Below are 23,098 nucleotides of genomic sequence, written 5' to 3'. Positions count from 1 at the left end.
GGGGAAGGGTTGGTAATGGGACTGGTGGATAGGGAAGGTTGGTAATGGGACTGGTGGATAGGGAAGGATTGGTAATGGGACTGGTGGATAGGGAAGGTTGGTAATGGGACTGGTGGATAGGGAAGGTTGGTAATGGGACTGGTGGATAGGGAAGGGTTGGTAATGGGACAGGTGGATAGGGAAGGATTGGTAATGGACTGGTGGATAGGGAAGGGTTGGTAATGGGACTGGTGGATAGGGAAGGATTGGTAATGGGACTGGTGGATAGGGAAGGATTGGTAATGGGACTGGTGGATAGGGAAGGTTGGTAATGGGACTGGTGGATAGGGAAGGATTGGTAATGGGGACTGGTGGATAGGGGAAGGGTTGGTAATGGACTGGTGGATAGGGGAAGGTTGGTAATGGGACTGGTGGATAGGGAAGGATTGGTAATGGGACTGGTGGATAGGGAAGGATTGGTAATGGGACTGGTGGATAGGGAAGGATTGGTAATGGGACTGGTGGATAGGGAAGGATTGGTAATGGGACTGGTGGATAGGGAAGGATTGGTAATGGGATTGGTGGATAGGGGAAGGATTGGTAATGGGACTGGTGGATAGGGGAAGGGTTGGTAATGGGACTGGTGGATAGGGGAAGGGTTGGTAATGGGACTGGTGGATAGGGGAAGGATTGGTAATCGGACTGGTGGATAGGGGAAGGATTGGTAATGGGACTGGTGGATAGGTGGATAGGGGAAGGGTTGGTAATGGGACTGGTGGATAGTGGAAGGATTGGTAATGGGACTGGTGGATAGGGGAAGGGTTGGTAATGGGACTGGTGGATAGGGGAAGGATTGGTAATGGGACTGGTGGATAGTGGATGGATTGGTACTGGGACTGGTGGATAGGGGAAGGGTTGGTAATGGGACTGGTGGATAGGGGAAGGATTGGTAATGGGACTGGTTGATAGGGAAGGATTGGTAATGGGACTGGTGGATAGGGAAGGTTGGTAATGGGACTGGTGGATAGAAGGATTGGTAATGGGACTGGTGGATAGGGAAGATTGGTAATGGACTGGTGGATAGGGAAGGTTGGTAATGGGACTGGTGGATAGGGAAGGGATGGTCATGGGACTGGTGGATAGGGGAAGGATTTGTAATGGGACTGGTGGATAGGGGAAGGATTGGTAATGGGACTGGTGGATAGGGGAAGGGTTGGTAATGGGACTGGTGGATAAGGGAAGGATTGGTAATGGGACTGGTGGATAGGGGAAGGATTGGTAATGGGACTGGTGGATAGGGGAAGGATTGGTAATGGGACTGGTGGATAGCGGAAGCACTGGTAATGGGACTGGTGGATAGGGAAGGATTGGTAATGGGACTGGTGGATAGGGGAAGGATTGGTAATGGGACTGGTGGATAGGGAAGGATTGGTACGGGACTGGTGATAGGGAAGGGTTGGTAATGGGACTGGTGGATAGGGAAGATTGGTAATGGGACTGGTGGATAGGGAAGGATTGGTAATGGGACTGGTGGATAGGGGAAGGATTGGTAATGGGACTGGTAGATAGGGGAAGGGTTGGTAATGGGACTGGTGAATAGGGGAAGGATTGGTAATGGGATTGGTGAATAGGAGAAGGGTTGGTAATCTGACTGGTGGATAGGGGAAGGATTGGTAATGGGACTGGTGGAAAGGGAAGGATTGGTAATGGAACTGGTGGATAGGGAAGGATTGGTAATGGGACTGGTGGATAGGGAAGGATTGGTAATGGGACTGGTGGATAGGGAAGGATTGGTAATGGGACTGGTGGATAGGGAAGGGTTGGTAATGGGACTGGTGGATAGGGAAGGATTGGTAATGGACTGGTGGATAGGGAAGGATTGGTAATGGACTGGTGGAAAGGGGAAGGGTTGGTATTGGGACTGGTGGATACGGGAAGGGTCGGTATTGCGACTGGTGGATAGGAGAAGGATTGGTAATGGGACTGGTGGATAGAGGAAGGATTGGTAACGGGACTGGTGGATAGGGGAAGGATTGGTAATGGGACTGGTGGATAGGGGAAGGGTTGGTAATGGGAGTGGTGGATGGGGAAGGATTGGTAATGGGACTGGTGGATAGGGTAATGATTGGTAATGGGACTGGTGGATAGGGGAAGGGTTGGTAATGGGACTGGTGGATAGGGGAAGGATTGGTAATGGGACTGGTGGATAGGGGAAGGGTTGGTAATAGGACCGGTGGATAGGGGAAGGGTTGGTAATGGGACTGGTGGATAGAGGAAGGGCTGGTAATGGGACTGGTGGATAGGGAAGGGTTGGTAATGGGACTGGTGGATAGGGAAGGGTTGGTAATGGGACTGGTGGATAGGGAAGGATTGGTAATGGGACTGGTGGATAGGAAGGATTGGTAATGGGACTGGTGGATAGGGAAGGGTTGGTAATGGGACTGGTGGATAGGGGAAGGATTGGTAATGGGACTGGTGGATAGGGAAGGGTTGGTAATGGGACTGGCGGGACAGGTGGATAGGGGAAGGATTGGTAATGGGACTGGTGGATAGGGAAGGATTGGTAATGGGACTGGTGGATAGGCTGGTGGATAGGGAAGGATTGGTAATGGACTGGTGGATAGGGGAAGGATTGGTAATGGACTGGTGGATAGGGAAGGGTTGGTAATGGGACTGGTGGATAGGGAAGGATTGGTAATGGGACTGGTGGATAGGGAAGGCTGGTAATGGACTGGTGGATAGAAGGATTGGTAATGGGACTGGTGGATAGGGAAGGATTGGTAATGGGACTGGTGGATAGGGAAGGATTGGTAATGGGACTGGTGGATAGGGGAAGGATTGGTAATGGGACTGGTGGATAGGGAAGGATTGGTAATGGGACTGGTGGATAGGGAAGGGTTGGTAATGGGACTGGTGGATAGGGAAGGATTGGTAATGGGACTGGTGGATAGGGGAAGGATTGGTAATGGGACTGGTGGATAGGGAAGGATTGGTAATGGGACTGGTGGATAGGGAAGGTTGGTAATGGGACTGGTGGATAGGGAAGGATTGGTAATGGGACTGGTGGATAGGGAAGGGGTTGGTAATGGGACCGGTGGATAGGGAAGGGATTGGTAATGGGACTGGTGGATAGGGAAGGGTTGGTAATGGGACTGGTGGATAGGGGAAGGGTTGGTAATGGACTGGTGGATAGGGAAGGATTGGTAATGGGACTGGTGGATAGGGAAGGGTTGGTAATGGGACTGGTGGATAGGGAAGGGTTGGTAATGGACTGGTGGATAGGGAAGGTTGGTAATGGGACTGGTGGATAGGGGAAGGATTGGTAATGGGACTGGTGGATAGGGGAAGGCTTGGTAATGGGACTGGTGGATAGGGGAAGGGTTGTTAATTGGACGGGTGGATAGGGGAAGGTTGGTAATGGGACTGGTGGATAGGGAAGGATTGGTAATGGGACTGGTGGATAGGGAAGGATTGCAATGGGACTGGTGGATAGGGGAAGGGTTGGTAATGGGACTGGTGGATAGGGGAAGGATTGGTAATGGGACTGGTGGATATAGGAAGGGTTGGTAATGGGACTGGTGGATAGGGGAAGGATTGGTAATGGGACTGGTGGATAGCGGAAGGATTGGTAATGGGACAGGTGGATAGGGGAAGAATTGGTAATGGGACTGGTGGATAGTGGAAGGATTGGTAATGGGACTGGTGGATAGGGGAAGGATTGGTAATGGGACTGGTGGATACGGGAAGGGTTGGTAATGGGACAGGTGGATAGGGGAAGGATTGGTAATGGGACTGGTGGATAGGGGAAGGGTTGGTAATGGGACTGGTGGATAGGGGAAGGATTGGTAATGGGACTGGTGGATAGGGGAAGGATTGGTAATGGGACTGGTGGATAGTGGAAGGATTGGTAATGGGACTGGTGGATAGGGGAAGGGTTGGTAATGGGACTGGTGGATAGGGGAATGATTGGTAATGGGACTGGTGGATAGGGGAAGGATTGGTAATGGGACTGGTGGATAGGGGAAAGATTGGTAATGGGACTGGTGGATAGGGGAAGGGTTGGTAATGGGACTGGTGGATAGTTGACGGGTTGGTAATGGGACTGGTGGATAGGGAAGGATTGGTAATGGGACTGGTGGATAGGTTGGTAATGGGACTGGTGGATAGAAGGGTTGGTACGGGACTGGTGGATAGGGAAGGATTGGTAATGGGACTGGTGGATAGGGGATTGGTAATGGGACTGGTGGATAGGGAAGGATTGGTAATGGGACTGGTGGATAGGGAAGGTTGGTAATGGGACTGGTGGATAGGGAAGGATTGGTAATGGGACTGGTGGATAGGGAAGGATTGGTAATGGGACTGGTGGATAGGGGAAGGATTGGTAATGGGACTGGTGGATAGGGAAGGGTTGGTAATGGGACTGGTGGATAGGGAAGGATTGGTAATGGGACTGGTGGATAGGGAAGGATTGGTAATGGGACTGGTGGATAGGGAAGGGTTGGTAATGGGACTGGTGGATAGGGGGAAGGTTGGTAAGGGACTGGTGGATAGGGAAGGATTGGTAATGGGACTGGTGGATAGGGAAGGATTGGTAATGGGACTGGTGGATAGGGAAGGATTGGTAATGGGACTGGTGGATAGGGAAGGGTTGGTAATGGGACTGGTGGATAGGGAAGGATTGGTAATGGGACTGGTGGATAGGGAAGGATTGGTAATGGGACTGGTGGATAGGGGAAGGATTGGTAATGGGACTGGTGGATAGGGGATTGGTAATGGGACTGGTGGATAGGGGAAGGATTGGTAATGGGACTGGTGGATAGGGGAAGGATTGGTAAATGGACTGGTGGATAGGCTAAGGAATGGTAATGGGACCAGTGGATAGGGAAGGGTTGGTACGGGACTGGTGGATAGGGAAGGCTTGGTAATGGGACTGGTGGATAGGGGAAGGCTGGTAATGGGACTGGTGGATAGGGAAGGATTGGTAATGGGACTGGTGGATAGGGAAGGATTGGTAATGGGACTGGTGGATAGGGAAGGATTGGTAATGGGACTGGTGGATAGGGAAGGATTGGTAATGGGACTGGTGGATAGGGAAGGATTGGTAATGGGACTGGTGGATAGGGAAGGATTGGTAATGGTACTGGTGGATAGGGAAGGATTGGTAATGGGACTGGTGGATAGGGGAAGGATTGGTAATGGGACTGGTGGATAGGGGAAGGATTGGTAATGGGACTGGTGGATAGGGTAAGGATTGGTAATGGGACTGGTGGATAGGGTAAGGATTGGTAATGGGACTGGTGGATAGGGGAAGTTTTGGTAATGGGACTGGTGGATAGGTGAAGGGTTGGTAATGGGACTGGTGGATAGGGGAAGGATTGGTAATGGGACTGGTGGAGAGGGGAAGGATTGGTAATGGGACGGGAAGGATTGGTAATGGGACTGGTGGATAGGGAAGGGGATTGGTAATGGGACTGGTGGATAGGGGAAGGATTGGTAATGGGACTGGTGGATAGGGAAGGATTGGTAATGGGACTGGTGGATAGGGAAGGGTTGGTAATGGGACTGGTGGATAGGGAAGGATTGGTAATGGGACTCGTGGATAAGGGAAGGATTGGTAATGGGACTGGTGGATGAGGGAAGGATTGGTAATGGGACAGGTGGATAGGGGAAGGATTGGTAATGGGACTGGTGGATAGGGGAAGGGTTGGTAATGGGACTGGTGGATAGGGGAAGGGTTGGTAATGGGACTGGTGGATAGGGGAAGGATTGGTAATGGGACTGGTGGATATGGGAAGGGTTGGTAATGGGACTGGTGGATAGGGGAAGGATTGGTAATGGGACTGGTGGATAGGGTAGGGTTGGTAATGGACTGGTGGATAGGGAAGGTTGGTAATGGGACAGGTGGATAGGGAAGGTTGGTAATGGGACTGGTGGATAGGGGAAGGTTGGTAATGGGACTGGTGGATAGGGAAGGAGACTGGTGGCGGAAGGATTGGTAATGGGACTGGTGGATAGGGAAGGTTGGTAATGGGACTGGTGGATAGGGGGAAGGAAGGATTGGTAATGGGACTGGTGGATAGGGTAAGGGTTGGTAATGGGACTGGTGGAGTGGGGAAGGATTGGTAATGGGACTGGTGGATAGGGGAAGGATTGGTAATGGGACTGGTGGATAGGGGAAGGATTGGTAATGGGACTGGTGGATAGGGGAAGGGTTGGTAATGGGACTGGTGGATAGGGGAAGGATTGGTAATGGGACTGGTGGATAGTGGAAGGATTGGTAATGGGATTGGTGGATAGGGAAGGATTGGTAATGGGACTGGTGGATAGGGGAAGGGTTGGTAATGGGACTGGTGGATAGGGAAGGATTGGTAATGGGACTGGTGGATAGGGAAGGCTTGGTAACGGGACTGGTGGATAGGGGAAGGTTTGGTAATGGGACTGGTGGATAGGGGAAGGGTTGGTAAATGGACTGGTGGATAGGGGAAGGATTGGTAATGGGACTGGTGGATAGGGGAGGGGTTGGTAATGGGACTGGTGGATAGGGGAAGGGTTGGTAATGGGACTGGTGGATAGGGGAAGGATTGGTAATGGGACTGGTGGATAGGAAATAGTTGGTAATAGGGCTGGTGGATAGGGGAAGGATTGGTAAAGGGACTGGTGGATAGGGAAGTTGAGTAATGGGACTGGTGGATAGGGGAAGGATTGGTAATGGGACTGGTGGATAGGGAAGATTGGTAATGGACTGGTGGATAGGGAAGGGTTGGTAATGGGACTGGTGGATAGGGAAGGATTGGTAATGGGACTGGTGGATAGGGAAGGATTGTATGGACTGGTGGATAGGGAAGGCTGGTAATGGGACAGGTGGATAGGAAGGATTGGTAATGGGACTGGTGGATAGGGAAGGGTTGGTAATGGGACTGGTGGATAGAAGGATGGTACTGACAGGTGGATAGGGGAAGGATTGGTACGGGACTGGTGGATAGGGAAGGGTTGGTACGGGACTGGTGGATGGGGAAGGGTTGGTAATGGGACTGGTGGATGGGGAAGGATTGGTACGGACTGGTGGATAGGGAAGGGTTGGTAATGGGACTGGTTGATAGGAATGGGACTGGTGGATAGGGGAAGTGATTGGTAATGGACTGGTGGATAGGGGAAGGATTGGTAATGGGACTGGTGGATAGAGGAAGGATTGGTGATAGGACTGGTGGATAGGGGAAGGATTGGTAATGGGACATGTGGATAGGGAAGGATTGGTAATGGGACTGGTGGATAGGGAAGGATTGGTAATGGGACTGGTGGATAGGGAAGGATTGGTAATGGGACTGGATAGGGAAGGGTTGGTAATGGGACTGGTGGATAGGGGAAGGATTGGTAATGGGACTGGTGGATAGGAAGGATTGGTAATGGGACTGGTGGATAGGGGAAGGATTGGTAATGGACTGGTGGATAGGGAAGGCTGGTAATGGGACTGGTGGATAGGGGAATTGGTAATGGGACTGGTGGATAGGGAAGGATTGATAGGGACTGGTGGGATCATTATAGGGAAGATTGGTAATGGGACTGGTGGATAGGGGAAGGTTGGTAATGGGACTGGTGGATAGGGAAGGGATTGGTAATGGGACTGGTGATAGGGAAGGATTGGTAATGGACTGGTGGATAGGGGAAGGATTGGTACGGACTGGTGGATGTAGTTGATTGGTAATGGGGAAGGGTTGGTAATGGCTGGTGGATAGGGGAAGGCTACAAAGGGGACTGGTGGATAGGGGAAGTATTGGTAATGGGACTTGTGGATATGGGTAGGGTTGGTAACGGGACTGGTGGATAGGGGAAGGATTGGTAATGGGACTGGTGCATAGGGGTAGGGTTGGTAATGGGACTGGTGGATAGGGTAAGGGTTGATAATGGGACTGGTGGAGAAGGGAGGGGCTGGTAATGGGACTGGTGGATAGGGGAAGGCTGGTAATGGGACTGGTGGATAGGGAAGGATTGGTAATGGGACTGGTGGATAGGAAGGATTGGTAATGGGACTGGTGGATAGGGAAGGATTGGTAATGGGACTGGTGGATAGGGAAGGATTGGTAATGGGACTGGTGGATAGGGAAGGATTGGTAATGGGACTGGTGGATAGAGGAAGGATTGGTAATGGGACTGGTGGATAGGGGAACTATTGGTAATGGGACTGGTGGATAAGGGAAGGATTGGTAATGGGACTGGTGGATAGGGGAAGGATTGGTAATGGGACTGGTGGATAGTGGAAGGCTTGGTAATGGGAATGGTGGATATTGGAAGGATAGGTAATGGGACTGGTGGATAGGGGAAGGATTGGTAATGGGACTGGTGGATAGGGCAAGGATTGGTAATGGGACTGGTGGATAGGGCAAGGATTGGTAATGGGACTGGTGGATAGGGGAAGGATTGGTAATGGGACTGGTGGATAGGGGAAGGGTTGGTAATGGGACTGGTGGATAGGGGAAGGGTTGGTAATGGGACTGGTGGATAGGGAAGGGTTGGTAATGGGACTGGTGGATAGGGGAAGGGTTGGTAATGGGACTGGTGGATAGGGGAAGGATTGGTAATGGGATTGGTGGATAGGGAAAGATTGGTAATGGGACTTATGGATAGGGGAAGGTTTGGTAATGGGACTGGTGGATAGGGGAAGGATTGGTAATGGGACTGGTGGATAAGGGAAGGGTTGGTAATGGGACTGGTGGATAGGGGAAGGATTGGTAATGGGACTGGTGGATATGGGAAGGGTTGGTAATGGGACGGGTGGATAGCGAAGGGTTGGTAATGGGACTGGTGGATAGGGAAGGATTGGTAATGGGACTGGTGGATAGGGAAGGATTGGTAATGGGACTGGTGGATGGGGAAGGTTGGTAATGGGACTGGTGGATAGGGAAGGATTGGTAATGGGACTGGTGGATAGGGAAGGGTTGGTAATGGGACTGGTGGATAGGGAAGGATTGGTAATGGGACTGGTGGATAGGGAAGGATTGGTACTGGGCCTGGTGGATAGGGGCAGGGTTGGTAATGGGACTGGTGGATAGGGGACGTTATGGTAATGGGACTGGTGGATAGGGTAAGGATTGGTAATGGGACTGGTGGATAGGGAAGGATTGGTAATGGGACTGGTGGATAGGGGAAGGATTGGTGGGACTGGTGGATAGGGAAGTTGGTAATGGGACAGGTGGATAGGGGAAGGATTGGTAATGGGACTGTTGGATAGGGAGAGTGTTGGTAATGGGACTGGTGGGTAGGGGAAGGATTGGTAATGGGACAGGTGGATAGAGGAAGGATTGGTAATGGGACTGGTGGATAAGGGAAGGATTGGTAATGGGACTGGTGGATAGGGGAAGGATTGGTAATGGGACTGGTGGATAGGGGAAGGATTGGTAATGGGACTGGTGGATAGGGAAGGATTGGTAATGGGACTGGTGGATAGGGAAGGATTGGTAATGGGACTGGTGGATAGGGGAAGGATTGGTAATGGGACTGGTGGATAGGGATTGGTAATGGGACTGGTGGATAGGGAAGGATTGGTAATGGGACTGGTGGATAGGGTTGGTAATGGGACTGGTGGATAGGGGAAGGATTGGTAATGGGACTGGTGGATAGGGGGAGGATTGGTAATGGGACTGGTGGATAGGGGAAGGATTGGTAATGGGACTGGTGGATAGGGGAAGGATTGGTAATGGGACTGGTGGATAGGGGAAGGATTGGTAATGGGACTAGTGGGTAGGGAAGGGTTGGTAATGCGACTGGTGGATAGGGGAAGGGTTGGTAATGGGACTGGTGGATAGGGAAGGATTGGTAATGGGACTGGTGGATAGGGAAGGATTGGTAATGGGACTGGTGGATAGGGGATTGGTAATGGGACTGGTGGATAGGGGAAGGATTGGTAATGGACTGGTGGATAGGGAAGGATTGGTAATGGGACTGGTGGATAGGGAAGGATTGGTAATGGGACTGGTGGATAGGGGAAGGGTTGGTAATGGACTGGTGGATAGGGAAGGATTGGTAATGGGACTGGTGGATAGGGAAGGATTGGTAATGGACTGGTGGATAGGGAAGGATTGGTAATGGGACTGGTGGATAGGGGAAGGTTGGTAATGGGACTGGTGGATAGGGAAGGATTGGTAATGGGACTGGTGGATAGGGAAGGATTGGTAATGGGACTGGTGGATAGGGAAGGATTGGTAATGGGACTGGTGGATAGGGGAAGGTTGGTAATGGGACTGGTGGATAGGGAAGGATTGGTAATGGGACTGGTGGATAGGGGCGATTGGTAATGGACTGGTGGATAGGGAAGGTTGGTAATGGGACTGGTGGATAGGGAAGGATTGGTAATGGACTGGTGGATAGGGAAGGATTGGTAATGGGACTGGTGGATAGGGAAGGTTGGTAATGGGACTGGTGGATAGGGGAAGGATTGGTAATGGGACTGGTGGATAGGGAAGGATTGGTAATGGACTGGTGGATAGGGAAGGGTTGGTAATGGGACTGGTGGATAGGGAAGGATTGGTAATGGGACTGGTGGATAGGGAAGGATTGGTAATGGGACTGGTGGATAGGGAAGGATTGGTAATGGGACTGTTGGATAGGGGAAGGGTTGGTAAGGGGATTGGTGGATACGGGAAGGGCTGGTAATAGGACTGGTGGATAGGGGAAGGATTGGTAATATGACTGTTGGATAGGGGAAGGATTGGTAATGGGACTGGTGGATAGGGGAATGATTGGTAATGGGAATGGTGGATAGGGGAATGATTGGTAATGAGACTGGTGGATACGGGATGTATTGGTAATGGAACTGGTGAATAAGGGAAGGATTTGTAATGGGACTGGTGGATAGGAGAGGGATTGGTAATGGGACGGGTGGATAGGGGAAGGGTTAATAATGGGACTGGTCGATAGGGGAAGGGTTGGTAATGGGACTGGTGGATAGACGAATGGTTGGTAATGGGACTGGTGGATAGGGGAAGTATTGGTAATGGGACTGGTGGATAGGGGAAGGATTGGTAATGGGACTGGTGGATAGGGGAAGGATTGGTAATGGGACTGGTGGATATGGGGAGGGATTGGTAATGGGACTGGTGGATAGGGGAGGATTGGTAATGGGACTGGTGGATAGGGGAAGGATTGGTAATGGGACTGGTGGATAGGGAAGGGTTGGTATTGGTGCTGGTGTATAGGGTAAGGTTTGGTAATGGGACTGGTGGATAGGGGAAGGGTTGGTAATGGGAGTGGTGGATAGGGAAGGATTGGTAATGGGACTGGTGGATAGGGAAGGGTTGGTAATGGACAGGTGGATAGGGAAGGATTGGTAATGGGACTGGTGGATAGGGAAGGGTTGGTAATGGACAGGTGGATAGGGAAGGATTGGTAATGGGACAGGTGGATATGGGAAGGATTGGTAATGGGACTGGTGGATAGGGGAAGGATTGGTAATGGGACAGGTGGATACGGGAAGGATTGGTAATGGGACTGGTGGATAGGAGAAGGGTTAGTAATAGGACTGGTGGATAGGGGAAGGATTGGTAATGGGACTGGTGGATAGGGAAGGGTTGGTAATGGGACTGGTGGATAGGGAAGGGTTGGTAATGGGACTGGTGGATAGGGAAGGTTAATGGGACTGGTGGATAGGGAAGGGTGGTAATGGGACTGGTGGAAGGTTGGTAATGGACTGGTGGATAGGGAAGGATTGGTAATGGGACTGGTGGATAGGGGAAGGATTGGTAATGGGACTGGTGGATAGGGGAAGGATTGGTAATGGGACTGGTGGATAGGGGAAGGATTGGTAATGGGACTGGTGGATAGGGGAAGGATTGGTAATGGGACAGGTGGATAGGGGAAGGGTTGGTAATGGGACTGGTGGATAGGGGAAGGATTGGTGGACAGGTAAAGGGTAAAAAGGTAAAGTTAGTGGGTATATGCTACACCTGCGCGTGGCCTCAGTGCTCATCTCTGTACCATTGGTCAAAGAAAGAAATATAGAAAGTAAGAAAGAAAGAAAGAAAGAAAGGAAGGAAGGAAGGAAGGAAGGAAGAAGGGAAGGAAAAAAAAGAAAGAGAAGGAAAGGAAGGAAGAAAGAAAGAAAGAAAGAAAGATAGATAGATAGATAGATAGATAGAAAGGGAGGTAGGTGGAAAGATATATATAAGCAGAAAGGTAATTAGGTTAGGTTACGTCAGCTGACCAAGCAAAATTAACAACACAGGGCTCTGTTCTATCACCCACTCTCTTCCTGTTATTCATCAGTGATCTTTCCGCAACAAGCTGTTCTATCCACTCATACGCCGACGACTCTACTTTGCATTATTTAACTTCATTCAACAGAAGACCCTCACAACAGGAATTGCAAGACTAGAAGGGAGGCTGCAGAACGCTTAACTTATGACCTTGCTGTTGTTTCCGACTGGGGCAGAAGGAACCTGGTGTCCTTCAGTCCCTCAAAAACTCAATTTTTCCACCTATCAACTCGACACAATCATCCAAACATCTATCCCCTATTCTTCGACAACACTCAGCTGTCACCTTCTTCAACACTAAACATCCTTGGTCTATCCCTAACTCCTCAAAATCTTAACTGGAAATTTCACATCTCTTCTCACTAAATCATCTTCCTCGAGGTTGGACGTTCTGTATCGTCTCCGCCAGTTCTTCTCCCCCGCACAGTTGCTAGCCATATACAGGGGCCTTGTCCGCCCTCGTATGGAGTATGCATCTCACGTGTAGGGGGGCTCCACTCACACAGCTCCTCTTGGACAGTCTCATCAACTCCCTCCTCTTACTGATAGTCTTCTACCTCCTAAATTCCGCCGCCATGTTGTCTCTCTATCTTCTATCGATATTTTCAGTATTTTTCACGCTGACTGCTCTCCTGAACTTGCTAACTGCATGCCTCCCCCCCTCCCGCGGCCTCGCTGCACACGACCTTCTACTCAAGCTCATCCCTTTACTCTCCAAATCCATTACACACGAGTTAACCAGCATCTTCACTATCTCATCCCTCACGCTGGTAAATTCTGGAGCAATCTTCTTTCGTCTTTATTTTCTCCTGCCTACGACTTGAATTCTTTCAAGTGGAAAGTATCAGGACACCTCTCCTCCCGAAATTGACCTCACTTTCGGCCACTCCTCTGAACTCTTTTTTATAGGAGCAGTGAGTAGCGGGCTTTTTTTTTCCATTATTATTATTTTTTTTTTTTCCCTTGAGCTGTTTCCTCTACTGTAAAAAAAAATAAATAATAGGGTAGTAGGGAAGCAAAGAGGGGAGGGGAGGAGGGCAGCAGGAGAACAGGGGTAGTGAACATGGCAATACAGAGAGGATCATAAACGGCAAAGAACGTGTTAGAAAGGAGTTCAAACACTTCCAGAGGGAATGCGAACACTTACACAGGGCGCAGTAGGGATCCGCGTCTTGTCTATAATCTGGTTTCCAATTCCCATGGTGGCATTTAAGAGTGAGTTTGTTGTTTACTTTTGGGTAACTCTGCGGAAGAAAGAACAACAAGGGATGAGTGTGATAAAGAGGAGGAGGAGGAGGAGGAGAAAGGGGAAGAAAAATAAAAGGAAAAGATTGCATATAAGTCAGCTTGTTTTGGAGGAGGAAGAGGAGGAAGATGAGGAAGATGAGTGTAGGAAAGGAGAAGAGAAAGTCAGTGGTTGAACGAAGTTAGAAGATTTTTGTTTTGTTTGAAGATAGTTTCGTTTTTTTGTTTTTGTTTTGTTTTTTGTATTTGTTTTGTTTGAAGATAGATAGATAGTTTTGTTTTTGTTTTGTTTTTGTTTTGTTTTTGTTTTGTTTGAAGATAGGTTTTTGTTTTGTTTTGTTGTTTTTGTTTTGTTTGAAGATTTTTTTTTTTTTTTTTTTTTTTTTGAGGAGGAAGAGGAGGAAAATGAAGGTGAATGTAGGAAAGGAGAAGAGAAAAGCAGTGTTTAAAAGAAGATAGAAGGTTCACATGTAGTATTTAACCCTTCTTCTCTGCATCCTTTTCTCTCTCTCAAGTTCTAAGGCTCCTTCTTCTACCTCCCTTCTTCATCCATGCTTCCTCCTTCACCCTTTCTTTATCTTTCTCTATCCTTCTATCCTTCTTCCTCCTTCACCTCTCCTTCAACCTCATCCTTCTTCCTCCTCTTCCTTCCCTCTCCCTCCTTCCTTCTTAACCTCTATTTCTTCCACACTTCTTCCTTCCTCCCTCTTTCATTCCTCTTCCTCCTTCCCTCTCCCTCCTTCCCTCACCCTCCTTCCTTTCCCTCTCCTTCGTTCCTTCTTAACCTCTCCTGCTTCCACACTTTCCCCCTCCTTCCTTTATCTCTTCATTCCTCCTCCTCCTCCTCATCCAAACTACCTCCTTCATCCCTCCTTCTTCCTTATCCTTCCCTCTCCCTCCTTCACCTTCCTCAACCCCTCCTGCTCCCACACCTCTTCATTCCTCCCCCCATCTCTCCTTCACCCCTCCTTTATCAGATCCCTTCCTCCCCCCCCCCCCTTCCATCTCACCTGCGGAACATAGGTGCCCGGTGAACACCTGTACACGGCTTTGTCATCCATTACCACGGGGTCACTTGGCACTTCCTCCAGGGTGATATCGGCACCGGGGGAGGGCAGGGGGTCGGCGCAGACTGGGGAAGGAAGAGAAGGGATGGTTAGTGTGTGGGGGGTTTGGGGGGTGGGGTATGTGGTGGGGGGATGGGAGGGTATACGTTTGTGTGTGTGTGTGTGTGTGTGTGTGTGTGTGTGTGCAGTTTTGTTTATTCAGATAGTTTGTCGGCTAGTCAGTCAGTCAGTCAGTCAGTCAGTCAGTCATTTAATCAGTAAGTTGGTTAATTGATTAGCTGATTAGTAAGTTATTGTTAGTTTTCTCTCTCTCTCTCTCTCTCTCTCTCTCTCTCTCTCTCTCTCTCTCTCTCTCTCTCTCGTAAAGCTTTTCCTTCCTTCTTTTCTTCCTTTTTTTCCTTCCTTCCTTCCTTCCTTCCTTCCTTCCTCTACCCTTCCTTCCGTCTTACCCCCTCTTCCCCCTCTCCTCCCTCTCTCCCTCCCTCCCTTTTTCCCTCTCCCTCCCTCTCTCCCTCTCCCTCCTTCCCTCCCTGTCTCCCTTTTTCCCTCTCCTTCTCTCCCTCTCCCTTTCTCCCTCCCCCTCCCTCCTTCCCTTTTTCTCTCCCTCCCTTTCTCCCTCTCCCTCCCTCCCTTTCTCCCTCTCCCTCTCTCCCTCTCTTCCTCTCCCTCTCCTTCTTCTCCCTGTCCCCCATCTCTCACCTTTGAAGCACCATCCCGTTGCCCCCCATCCCCATTCGTAGCACGTGATCACCACCTTGTCTTCCCGCTGCTTCGTCAGGTGACCCTCGTGGCAGGTGACATTGATGGTGTCGTCCGTGGTGTAGGCGCGGCTCTCATTCCACGTGTAGTTGGCGTTCCGCATTTTTGGCTCTCCTTCACATACTGGGGAGGAGAGAGAGAGATAAGTAGATGGTTAGGGTTGTATTTTAAAACATTTCGTCGCCCAAGTTCACATATTTGACATGGCTTTCATAGGAGCTGTAGGCCTTTTCAGGGGTAGTTTTATGACCCTGGTGGTAGTTTGACCCTTCTTCTGTGCCATGAACCTTTAAAAACACTCATGAAAAACAGATTGACCCCCTCTTTGACCTTTAGAAATACTTGATGTGAGAAGCGATGGTGTCTTAAAATACGCCCCTCAGCCCCTTGGATGCGGACCCCCTACAAGAAGACATCACCAAGCTACAGGAATGGAGCAATAAGTGGCTGCTACAATTCAATGACGAAAAATGTAAAGCCATGGGAGGGGAAGTCCAGCATACCAATACCACATGGGAAACACTCCACTATCCACCACTGAGGCAAAGAAAGACCTGGGACTATATGTTACCAGGCTACCAGTGACGGCCAAATCCGTGCCAATCGCAGCGGACGGGTTTTAAAAGGGCCTATGCGAGCTTTTTTTTTTTTTCATTATTCTTTCCTTTTTTTTTTGCCCTTGAACTGTTTACTGTAAAAAAAAAAAAAAAAAATAGGTACTCTTACTTTCCATAGAGTATTCGGACTTCTATCCCATCATTGTAAGTGCGGACAACTACCTTAACAACAGTAGGGAGATATAATGTTTGATAGGTAGTTCGAAGGATTGGTATATAGGTTGATAGAAAGGCTGGATGATAATTGACTTTACCTTACCTAGCCTTACCTATATTAGAGTCTACGTATCTCACTGAATCTGACCTTATATACCTTTTTACCTGTTCTTAATTAACCTAACCTTACCTTTATCAGAATCTACTTATCTCACTGAATCTAACCTTATATAATCTTTTTACCTGTTCTTAATTGACCTAACCTTACCTTACCTTGACCTAACCTTACCTTTATCAGAATCTACGTATCTCATTGAATCTGACCTTATATACCTTTTTACCTGTTCTTAATTAACCTAACCTTACCTTTATTCGAATCTACGTATCTCACTGAATCTAACCTCATATAACCTTTTTACCTGTTCTTAATTAACCTAACCTTACCTTTATCAGAATCTATGTATCTCACTGAATCTGACCTTATTTACCTTTTTACCTGTTCTTAATTAACCTAACCTTACCTTTATCAGAATCTACTTACTCACTGAATCTAACCTTACATAACCTTTTTTTTACCTGTTCTTAATTAACCTAACGTAACGTAATCACTTAACCTAACCTAACCTAACCTAACCTCACCTCACCTCTCTCTCATTTCACCTACCGTTACAGGGGAGAGCTTGGGGCACATAGTCATAGGTGCCATCAATGCTTGAACAGGTGAGATTTTGGTAGGAGGTGTTGAGCGATGTGGTGACGCCGCTGTCGCAAATGATTTTGATGGAGCCCTCCAGGTGGCGATGGTCCTCGGAGAAGGTAATATTGGGCCTTGTTCCTACGGTTTCCAGGACTGTGGTGTCGTTGCAGACTGGTGGTGGCGTTGTGGGATAGCGGGGAAGGGTTGTGAGGTTGGAAGGTTATGTGTGGGGGTGAAAAAAGGGGGTAAAGAAGGGTGAATGGGGTTGGTTGTTGGTGAGTAGCGCGGGAAGGTTGTGAGGTTGGATGGGGTGGATGGAAGAGGGTAGTGAAGTGGATTAGACGAGGGGGAAAGATAAGGGAAGGGGAGGTAAGGGAAAGGACGTGAAGGGGTGGAAGGGGGTTATGGGGGGGTAGCAAGGGTTGGGTGTGGGGTGAAGGGGCATTTGTGTGGGGGGTGAAGGGGGGTGTGGGTAGCGGGGAAGGGTTGAGAGGTTGCATGTGGGGGTGGAAGAGGGGAGTGAAGGGGATTGAAGGGGGGGATGAAGGGATTAAGTGTGGGGTAAGGGATGGGAAGGGGATAGACGGGGAGGTAAGGGAAGGGGCGGGAAAGGGGTTGAAGGGAGTTTGTGGGGGATGAAGGGAAGATGTGTGTGTGTGTGTGTGTGTGTGCGCGTTTGTAGGGGGAGAAATAAAGAGGTGTCCGTTTAGTTGTGATTATATTTTCATTAATTTCCTTCTTTCCTTCTCTGCTATTCTTTTTTTTCTTTTTTTATCTCATTTTTTCATTCCCTTCATCCCATTCTATCTATTATCCCTCCTTTCCTTCCTACATATTTAACCTAACCTAACCTATCTTCGTACCTTTCCTTTCCCGTTCCTTCCCTTCCCTTCCTTTTCCTTCCTTTCCTTTCCTTTCCTTTCCTTTCCGCTCCTCTCCTTCCATTTCCCGTCTCTCCCCTTCCCTTTCCTCTCCATCCTTTCCCTTCTCTTCTCTTCCCTTCCTTTCCCTTCCCTTCCTTATTCTTCCTTCATTTTCCTTCCCTTCCCTTTCCGCTCCTCTCCTTCCATTTCCCGTCTCTCCCCTTCCCTTTCCTCTCCATCCTTTCCCTTCTCTTCTCTTCCCTTCCTTTCCCTTCCCTTCCTTATTCTTCCTTCATTTTCCTTCCTTCCTTTCCGCTCCTCTCCTTCCATTTCCCGTCTCTCCCCTTCCCTTTCCTCTCCATCCTTTCCCTTCTCTTCTCTTCCCTTCCTTTCCCTTCCCTTCCTTATTCTTCCTTCATTTTCCTTCCCTTCCCTTTCCGCTCCTCTCCTTCCATTTCCCGTCTCTCCCCTTCCCTTTCCTCTCCATCCTTTCCCTTCTCTTCTCTTCCCTTCCTTTCCCTTCCCTCCCTTATTCTTCCTTCATTTTCCTTCCCTTCCCTTTCCGCTCCTCTCTTTCCATTTCCCGTTTCTCCCCTTCCCTTCCCTTCCCATCCCTTCCCTCCCCTTCCCTTCCCTTCCCTTCCCTTCCCTTTCCATCCCTTCCCTTCCCTTCCCTTCCCATCCCTTCCCTCCCCTTCCCTTCCCTTCCCTTCCCTTCCCTTTCCATCCCTTCCCTCCCCTTCCCTTCCCTTTCCATCCTTTCCCTCCCCTTCCCTTCCCTTTCTCTCCCCTTCCCTTTCCTTCCTCTTCCTCCCCTCCCCTTCCCCGGCCTTCCTTACCTTCCACATAGAGACAGTCAACGAAGGGCTCAATGTCTGGTCTATCGTTGAAGGTCCAGCCACCCATTGAAGCCCGGCACCTCGTGAACTGCCCCTTCCATCCCACAGTCCCCTGAGAGAAGTACCCCGGGAAACACCTGTACGGAAATAGATGGAGTTAGTACGCAGGTCAAGGCCAGTTCGTACGCACTTATCCGGGAAAATAAACTCGGGGAGGAGGAGGAGGAAGAGGAGGAGGAGGTGGTGATAGAGAGGAAAAGATAAGAAAGAACAGAAGGAAGGTTTTAGAGAGAGAGAGAGAGAGAGAGAGAGAGAGAGAGAGAGACTGAGACTGAGACTCTTACTTGTAGTTGAGTGGAGTGTCGAAACGCGTGCTGTTAGATCCTGAATCGAGGGTCATGTTTGCCCCTGGCTGTGGCTGGTCGCCTGGACAGTCTGTGTGTGTGTGTGGTGAGAGTAGGTTAATATTTTGTTATTATTATTATTAGTGGTGATATTATTATTGTCATTACTACTACTACTATTACTACTACCACTACTACTACTACTACTGCTATTACTATTACTACTACAACTGCAATTACTACTACTACTACTACTACTACTACTACTACTGACACCAGCTTCACCTCACCTCACCTTATCTCACCTCACCTCACCTTACCTTACCTTACCTTACCTTACCTCATCTTACCTTACCTTACCTTACTACTTCTTTCGCTCCCTCCACCACCACCACCACCACAGCACTCACCCGCCAGCCCATACAGTTGGCACGCAGCGTAGTCGGCGTTAGAGCTCTTGATATTATCCGTGGTTGGTTTGAGCGTGACATTCTCGCTCAACTCTTTTGGCACCATAAGGAGGCGGTAGTCTTTGCCCGGCTCCGCCCCCGCCAGGAACAGCACGTCGGGGTTCGGACTGTAGACCCCGCCGCCAGTCCAGTCTCCCTTCCTGTAGGTTTAGTGCTGTTGTTATTTATATCGTTATTACTATCACGAGAGACGAGCTTTGTAGTTTTCTTGTTATTGGTTTGTTTACGGGGCCACTGTTTTTTGTTGTTGTTTATTCTTGTTATTGTTGTTACTATCACGACACGAAGTTGATGTTTTGTCGTTGTTGATTTGTTTACGGGGCCACTGTTTTTTTTATGTTGTTTATTCTTGTTATTCTTATTGTTGTTACTATTACGGGAGACGAAGTTTGTAGTTTTGTTGTTATTGAATTGTTTACGGGGCCAGTTTTTTGTTGTTTATTCTTTATTTAATCCCTTTAACTACTGAGGATTGGTTTCATTCCCGTGTTGAATAGTAAGGAATGAAAGATCAAGATGATATTTTTGTTTTCGTTTTTTTTTTTTTTATGGTTGAGTTGATGTTTTGGTATAAAGGAATGGACGAAGTTGGTAGTTTTCTTGTTGTTATTTATTTGTTTACGGGACTATTTTTTATGTTTATTCTTTATTTAATCCCTACAACTTCTGAGCACTGGTTTGATTCCCGTGTCGGTTGGTAAGGAATGATAGATTAGATTGATGTTTTTGTTTTCGTTTTTTTATGGTTGAATTGATGTTTCGGTATAAAAGAATGGGGAGGTGGATTAAAAGATGTAGATAGATAGATAGATAGGTAGGTAGGTAGATAGATAGATTGTTTTGTTGCTGTTCTGAATAAAGAGAGGGAGGGAGGGGCAGGAATATATGTAGATAGAAATATATAAGTTTAAATGTATTTGGTTTTTGTGTCTCTTTGGAATAAATAAAGAGGCGTGCAGACAAACAGACAGACGGACAAACAGATAGACAAACAGACAGACAAGCAAAACGAGACACACAAACAAACAAGCACCCAGGTTAAACAGACACAAACAGAAGTAAACAGAGAGATAGACAGACAAACAGAAAGAGACAGAGAGGTAGACAGATGAAAAGACAGACACATACAAACAAAGACAGACACACAGGCTAACAAAACAAAAGACAGACGCATTCAGAACAAAAGAAAAACAAAACAAAACAAATCACAGACAAAACAAAACAAAACAAAAGACAGACAAAACAAAACAAAACAAAAAACATACAAAAAACAGACAAAACAAAACAAAACAAAAGACAGACACATTCAAACAAAGACAGACACACAGGCTAACAAAACGGGACAAAGACGGAGGTACAGACAGAGTGATAGACAGACAGACAGACAGACAGACAGACTCACCCTCCGTACAATCCTGTTAACACCTTCTTCGTTTCGTCCAAATCGCTTCCATAAGGTTGACCAGAGCGGTTACTTTCCTTCTCCTGCAACACACACACACACACACACACACACACACACACACACACACACACACACACACACACACACACACACACACACACACACACACACATTGTTAGTTAGTTTTGAAATATATACGTAAGCTTCAAAAATATAAGTAAATGATCTTTCTCTTTTTTCCCATTTATTTTTTTTCATTTTTCTTTTTCTATCTTTCTCTTCGTTTCTCCCTTATTCTCTTCTCTCTGCTTCCCTATTCTCTTTCCCTTATTCGTCTTCTCTCCTCTCCTTCCTCTCTTTTTTTCACTTCTCTTTCTATTTCCCTCCATCTCTCCCTTCTTTATCTCCTTTCTTCTTCCTCTCTTCGTCCTTCAGTCTCACCTTTTTCCCTGCTCTCCTCTGTCTCACTCCTTCTCTGTTTCCCCTCTTCTTCCCTCACCCATTTTCTCTCCTTATCTATCTCTCCCTCCCTCTCTATCTCCCTCCTTCCTCTGTCTTTCCTTCTCTTCCTTCCCATGCTTTCATACCTCCTTCTCTTCCTCCCTTTCTCTACCTCTCTTATCCCCTCTCCCTCTTTTCCTCCTCCTGTCTCCATTTTTCACATTCTCATTCTCTACTTTCACTCTTTATCTCCCTTTCTTTCCCCTTCTCCTTTTATCCCCCTCTCCTCTTTCTTCACTATCTTTCCTTCTGTCTCTCACTTCCCTCTCTCTCTCTCTCCCCCCCCCCCCCCTTAACTCACCACCACAAGATGAGCCAGAAAGTTCAGAACACCAAGAGACTCCGGGTAGGCCAGCGCCGCACCCTCGTCCATGCAGTCTAACATTCCCTTAGTGTAGGACGGGTTGTTTTGGGGGATTTTCGCGATGTCGTCCGCCACCTTCAGACAGAGGCCCTCGTACTCGTGGTAGTCATCAGGGCACCAGGCTACAGGAGGAGGAGGAATAGGAGGAGAAGGAATGAAGGAGTATGGATGAGTTTGTTATGTAGGAGAAGAGGGAGAGAGGTAAGGAGGGGAGGGAAAGAGAAGGACGGAGAGAGGTAAAGAGTAGGAGAAAGAAGATAGGAGGAGGAAAGAAGGCATAGGAGGAAGGGAGAAGTGGAGAGAGAGGGAGGGAGAGAGAGAGAGAGAGAGAGAGAGAGAGAGAGAGAGAGAGAGAGAGAGAGAGAGAGAGAGAGAGAGAGAGAGAGAGAGAGACATCCACGTCTCTCTCCTCTTCTCTTCCTCTCCTACTCTCCTCCTCCTCCTCTCCTCTTCTCTCCTCTCCTCTCCTCCTTTCAATTCTCTCCTGTTCTCATCATCTCTTCCTCCTCCTTTCTGTCTCCCCTCTCCTTCCTCCTCCTCCTCCTCCTCCTTTCCTCTCCTCTTCTCTTCTCTTCTCAATCCTCTCCTGTTCTCATCCTTTTCTCCTCTCCCTCCTCCTTTCTGTCTCTCCTCTCCCTCCTCCTCCTCCCCCGCCTCACCTGTCCCTTACCTGGCCAAGTGCAGATGAATCCAGTGTCGTTGGTTATACAGCTCTGCGCCCTTCCCCTCAGCTCTCCGTCCTCGGTTGTCCGGATCACGTAGCAGGCTCGGTTCGCCTCCCCCTGCGACACACACACACACACACACACACACACACACACACACACACACACACACACACACACGCACAGAGGTTTCGTCATTAGTAATTTATTTTTTTCTTAACCTGTATCATTTTTTTTATTTGTTTTATGGATTTTTTTTTACTTAATTTTTTTTTTGAGGCACTTTTTAATTATTTTTTTACTTCATTTTGGTATTTTGTTTTTTTGGGGTTGATTAATTGATTGATTGATTTATTGATTTCTCTATTTTCCTCTATTTAATACTACCTACGTTCCCTTCTTAAGCCATATCTTTTTTTTTCTCCATCCATTCAAAAGCTATAAATATAATACTCTTAATTTTTTTGTCTTCCTTATTTTCTTCAGTATAATCATGAACAAAATACATCTACCACTTTTATCCTTTCTTTTTCCTTTTTTTTTTCTTTTTTATATATACTTACGTTGCATTGTTCATCAGGTGCACAGGTAACGGTATGCTGAGGCGCCCAATCATTGATCCTTAAATGCCTGTAATAGTAGTAGTAGTAGTAGTAGTAGTAGTAGTAGTAGTAGTAGTAGTAGTAAGAATGGCAAGAGAAATAGCAAATAGTTTTTATAGTATTTCTCATTCGTATTTTTATCATTCTCATTCTCCCCTTCTCTGTCTATCTATCTATCTGTCTATATCTATCTCTATCTATCTATCTTTATCTATATCTGTGTCTATCTCTCTCTCTTCATGTATCTCAACCCATCTATAAATCTATCGGTATCCAATTA

General features: G+C 48.0%; 1 protein-coding gene across 1 annotated transcript in view; it reads right to left on the bottom strand.

Annotated features, from left to right (window-relative positions):
* The window catches only part of LOC126996968 (uncharacterized), a 43,538-nt gene that overhangs the window by 20,152 nt on the left and 288 nt on the right, over window positions 1–23,098 (bottom strand). Inside the window, exons 2-12 of the mRNA XM_050857932.1 lie at window positions 22,780–22,846; window positions 22,222–22,333; window positions 21,489–21,673; window positions 20,684–20,766; window positions 19,222–19,421; window positions 18,812–18,902; window positions 18,468–18,604; window positions 16,733–16,936; window positions 15,236–15,418; window positions 14,480–14,601; window positions 13,372–13,468 (exon numbers count right to left, since the gene is read on the bottom strand). Of these exons, the coding sequence (XP_050713889.1) occupies window positions 13,372–13,468; window positions 14,480–14,601; window positions 15,236–15,418; window positions 16,733–16,936; window positions 18,468–18,604; window positions 18,812–18,902; window positions 19,222–19,421; window positions 20,684–20,766; window positions 21,489–21,572 (1,201 nt within the window). The 5' untranslated portion in view covers window positions 21,573–21,673; window positions 22,222–22,333; window positions 22,780–22,846. The remainder of the gene's footprint in view (window positions 1–13,371; window positions 13,469–14,479; window positions 14,602–15,235; window positions 15,419–16,732; window positions 16,937–18,467; window positions 18,605–18,811; window positions 18,903–19,221; window positions 19,422–20,683; window positions 20,767–21,488; window positions 21,674–22,221; window positions 22,334–22,779; window positions 22,847–23,098) is intronic.

The sequence above is a fragment of the Eriocheir sinensis genome, chromosome 11, assembly GCF_024679095.1.
Source record: "Eriocheir sinensis breed Jianghai 21 chromosome 11, ASM2467909v1, whole genome shotgun sequence".
NCBI lineage: Eukaryota > Metazoa > Arthropoda > Malacostraca > Decapoda > Varunidae > Eriocheir > Eriocheir sinensis.
This window is presented reverse-complemented; position numbering and strand designations above follow the sequence as displayed.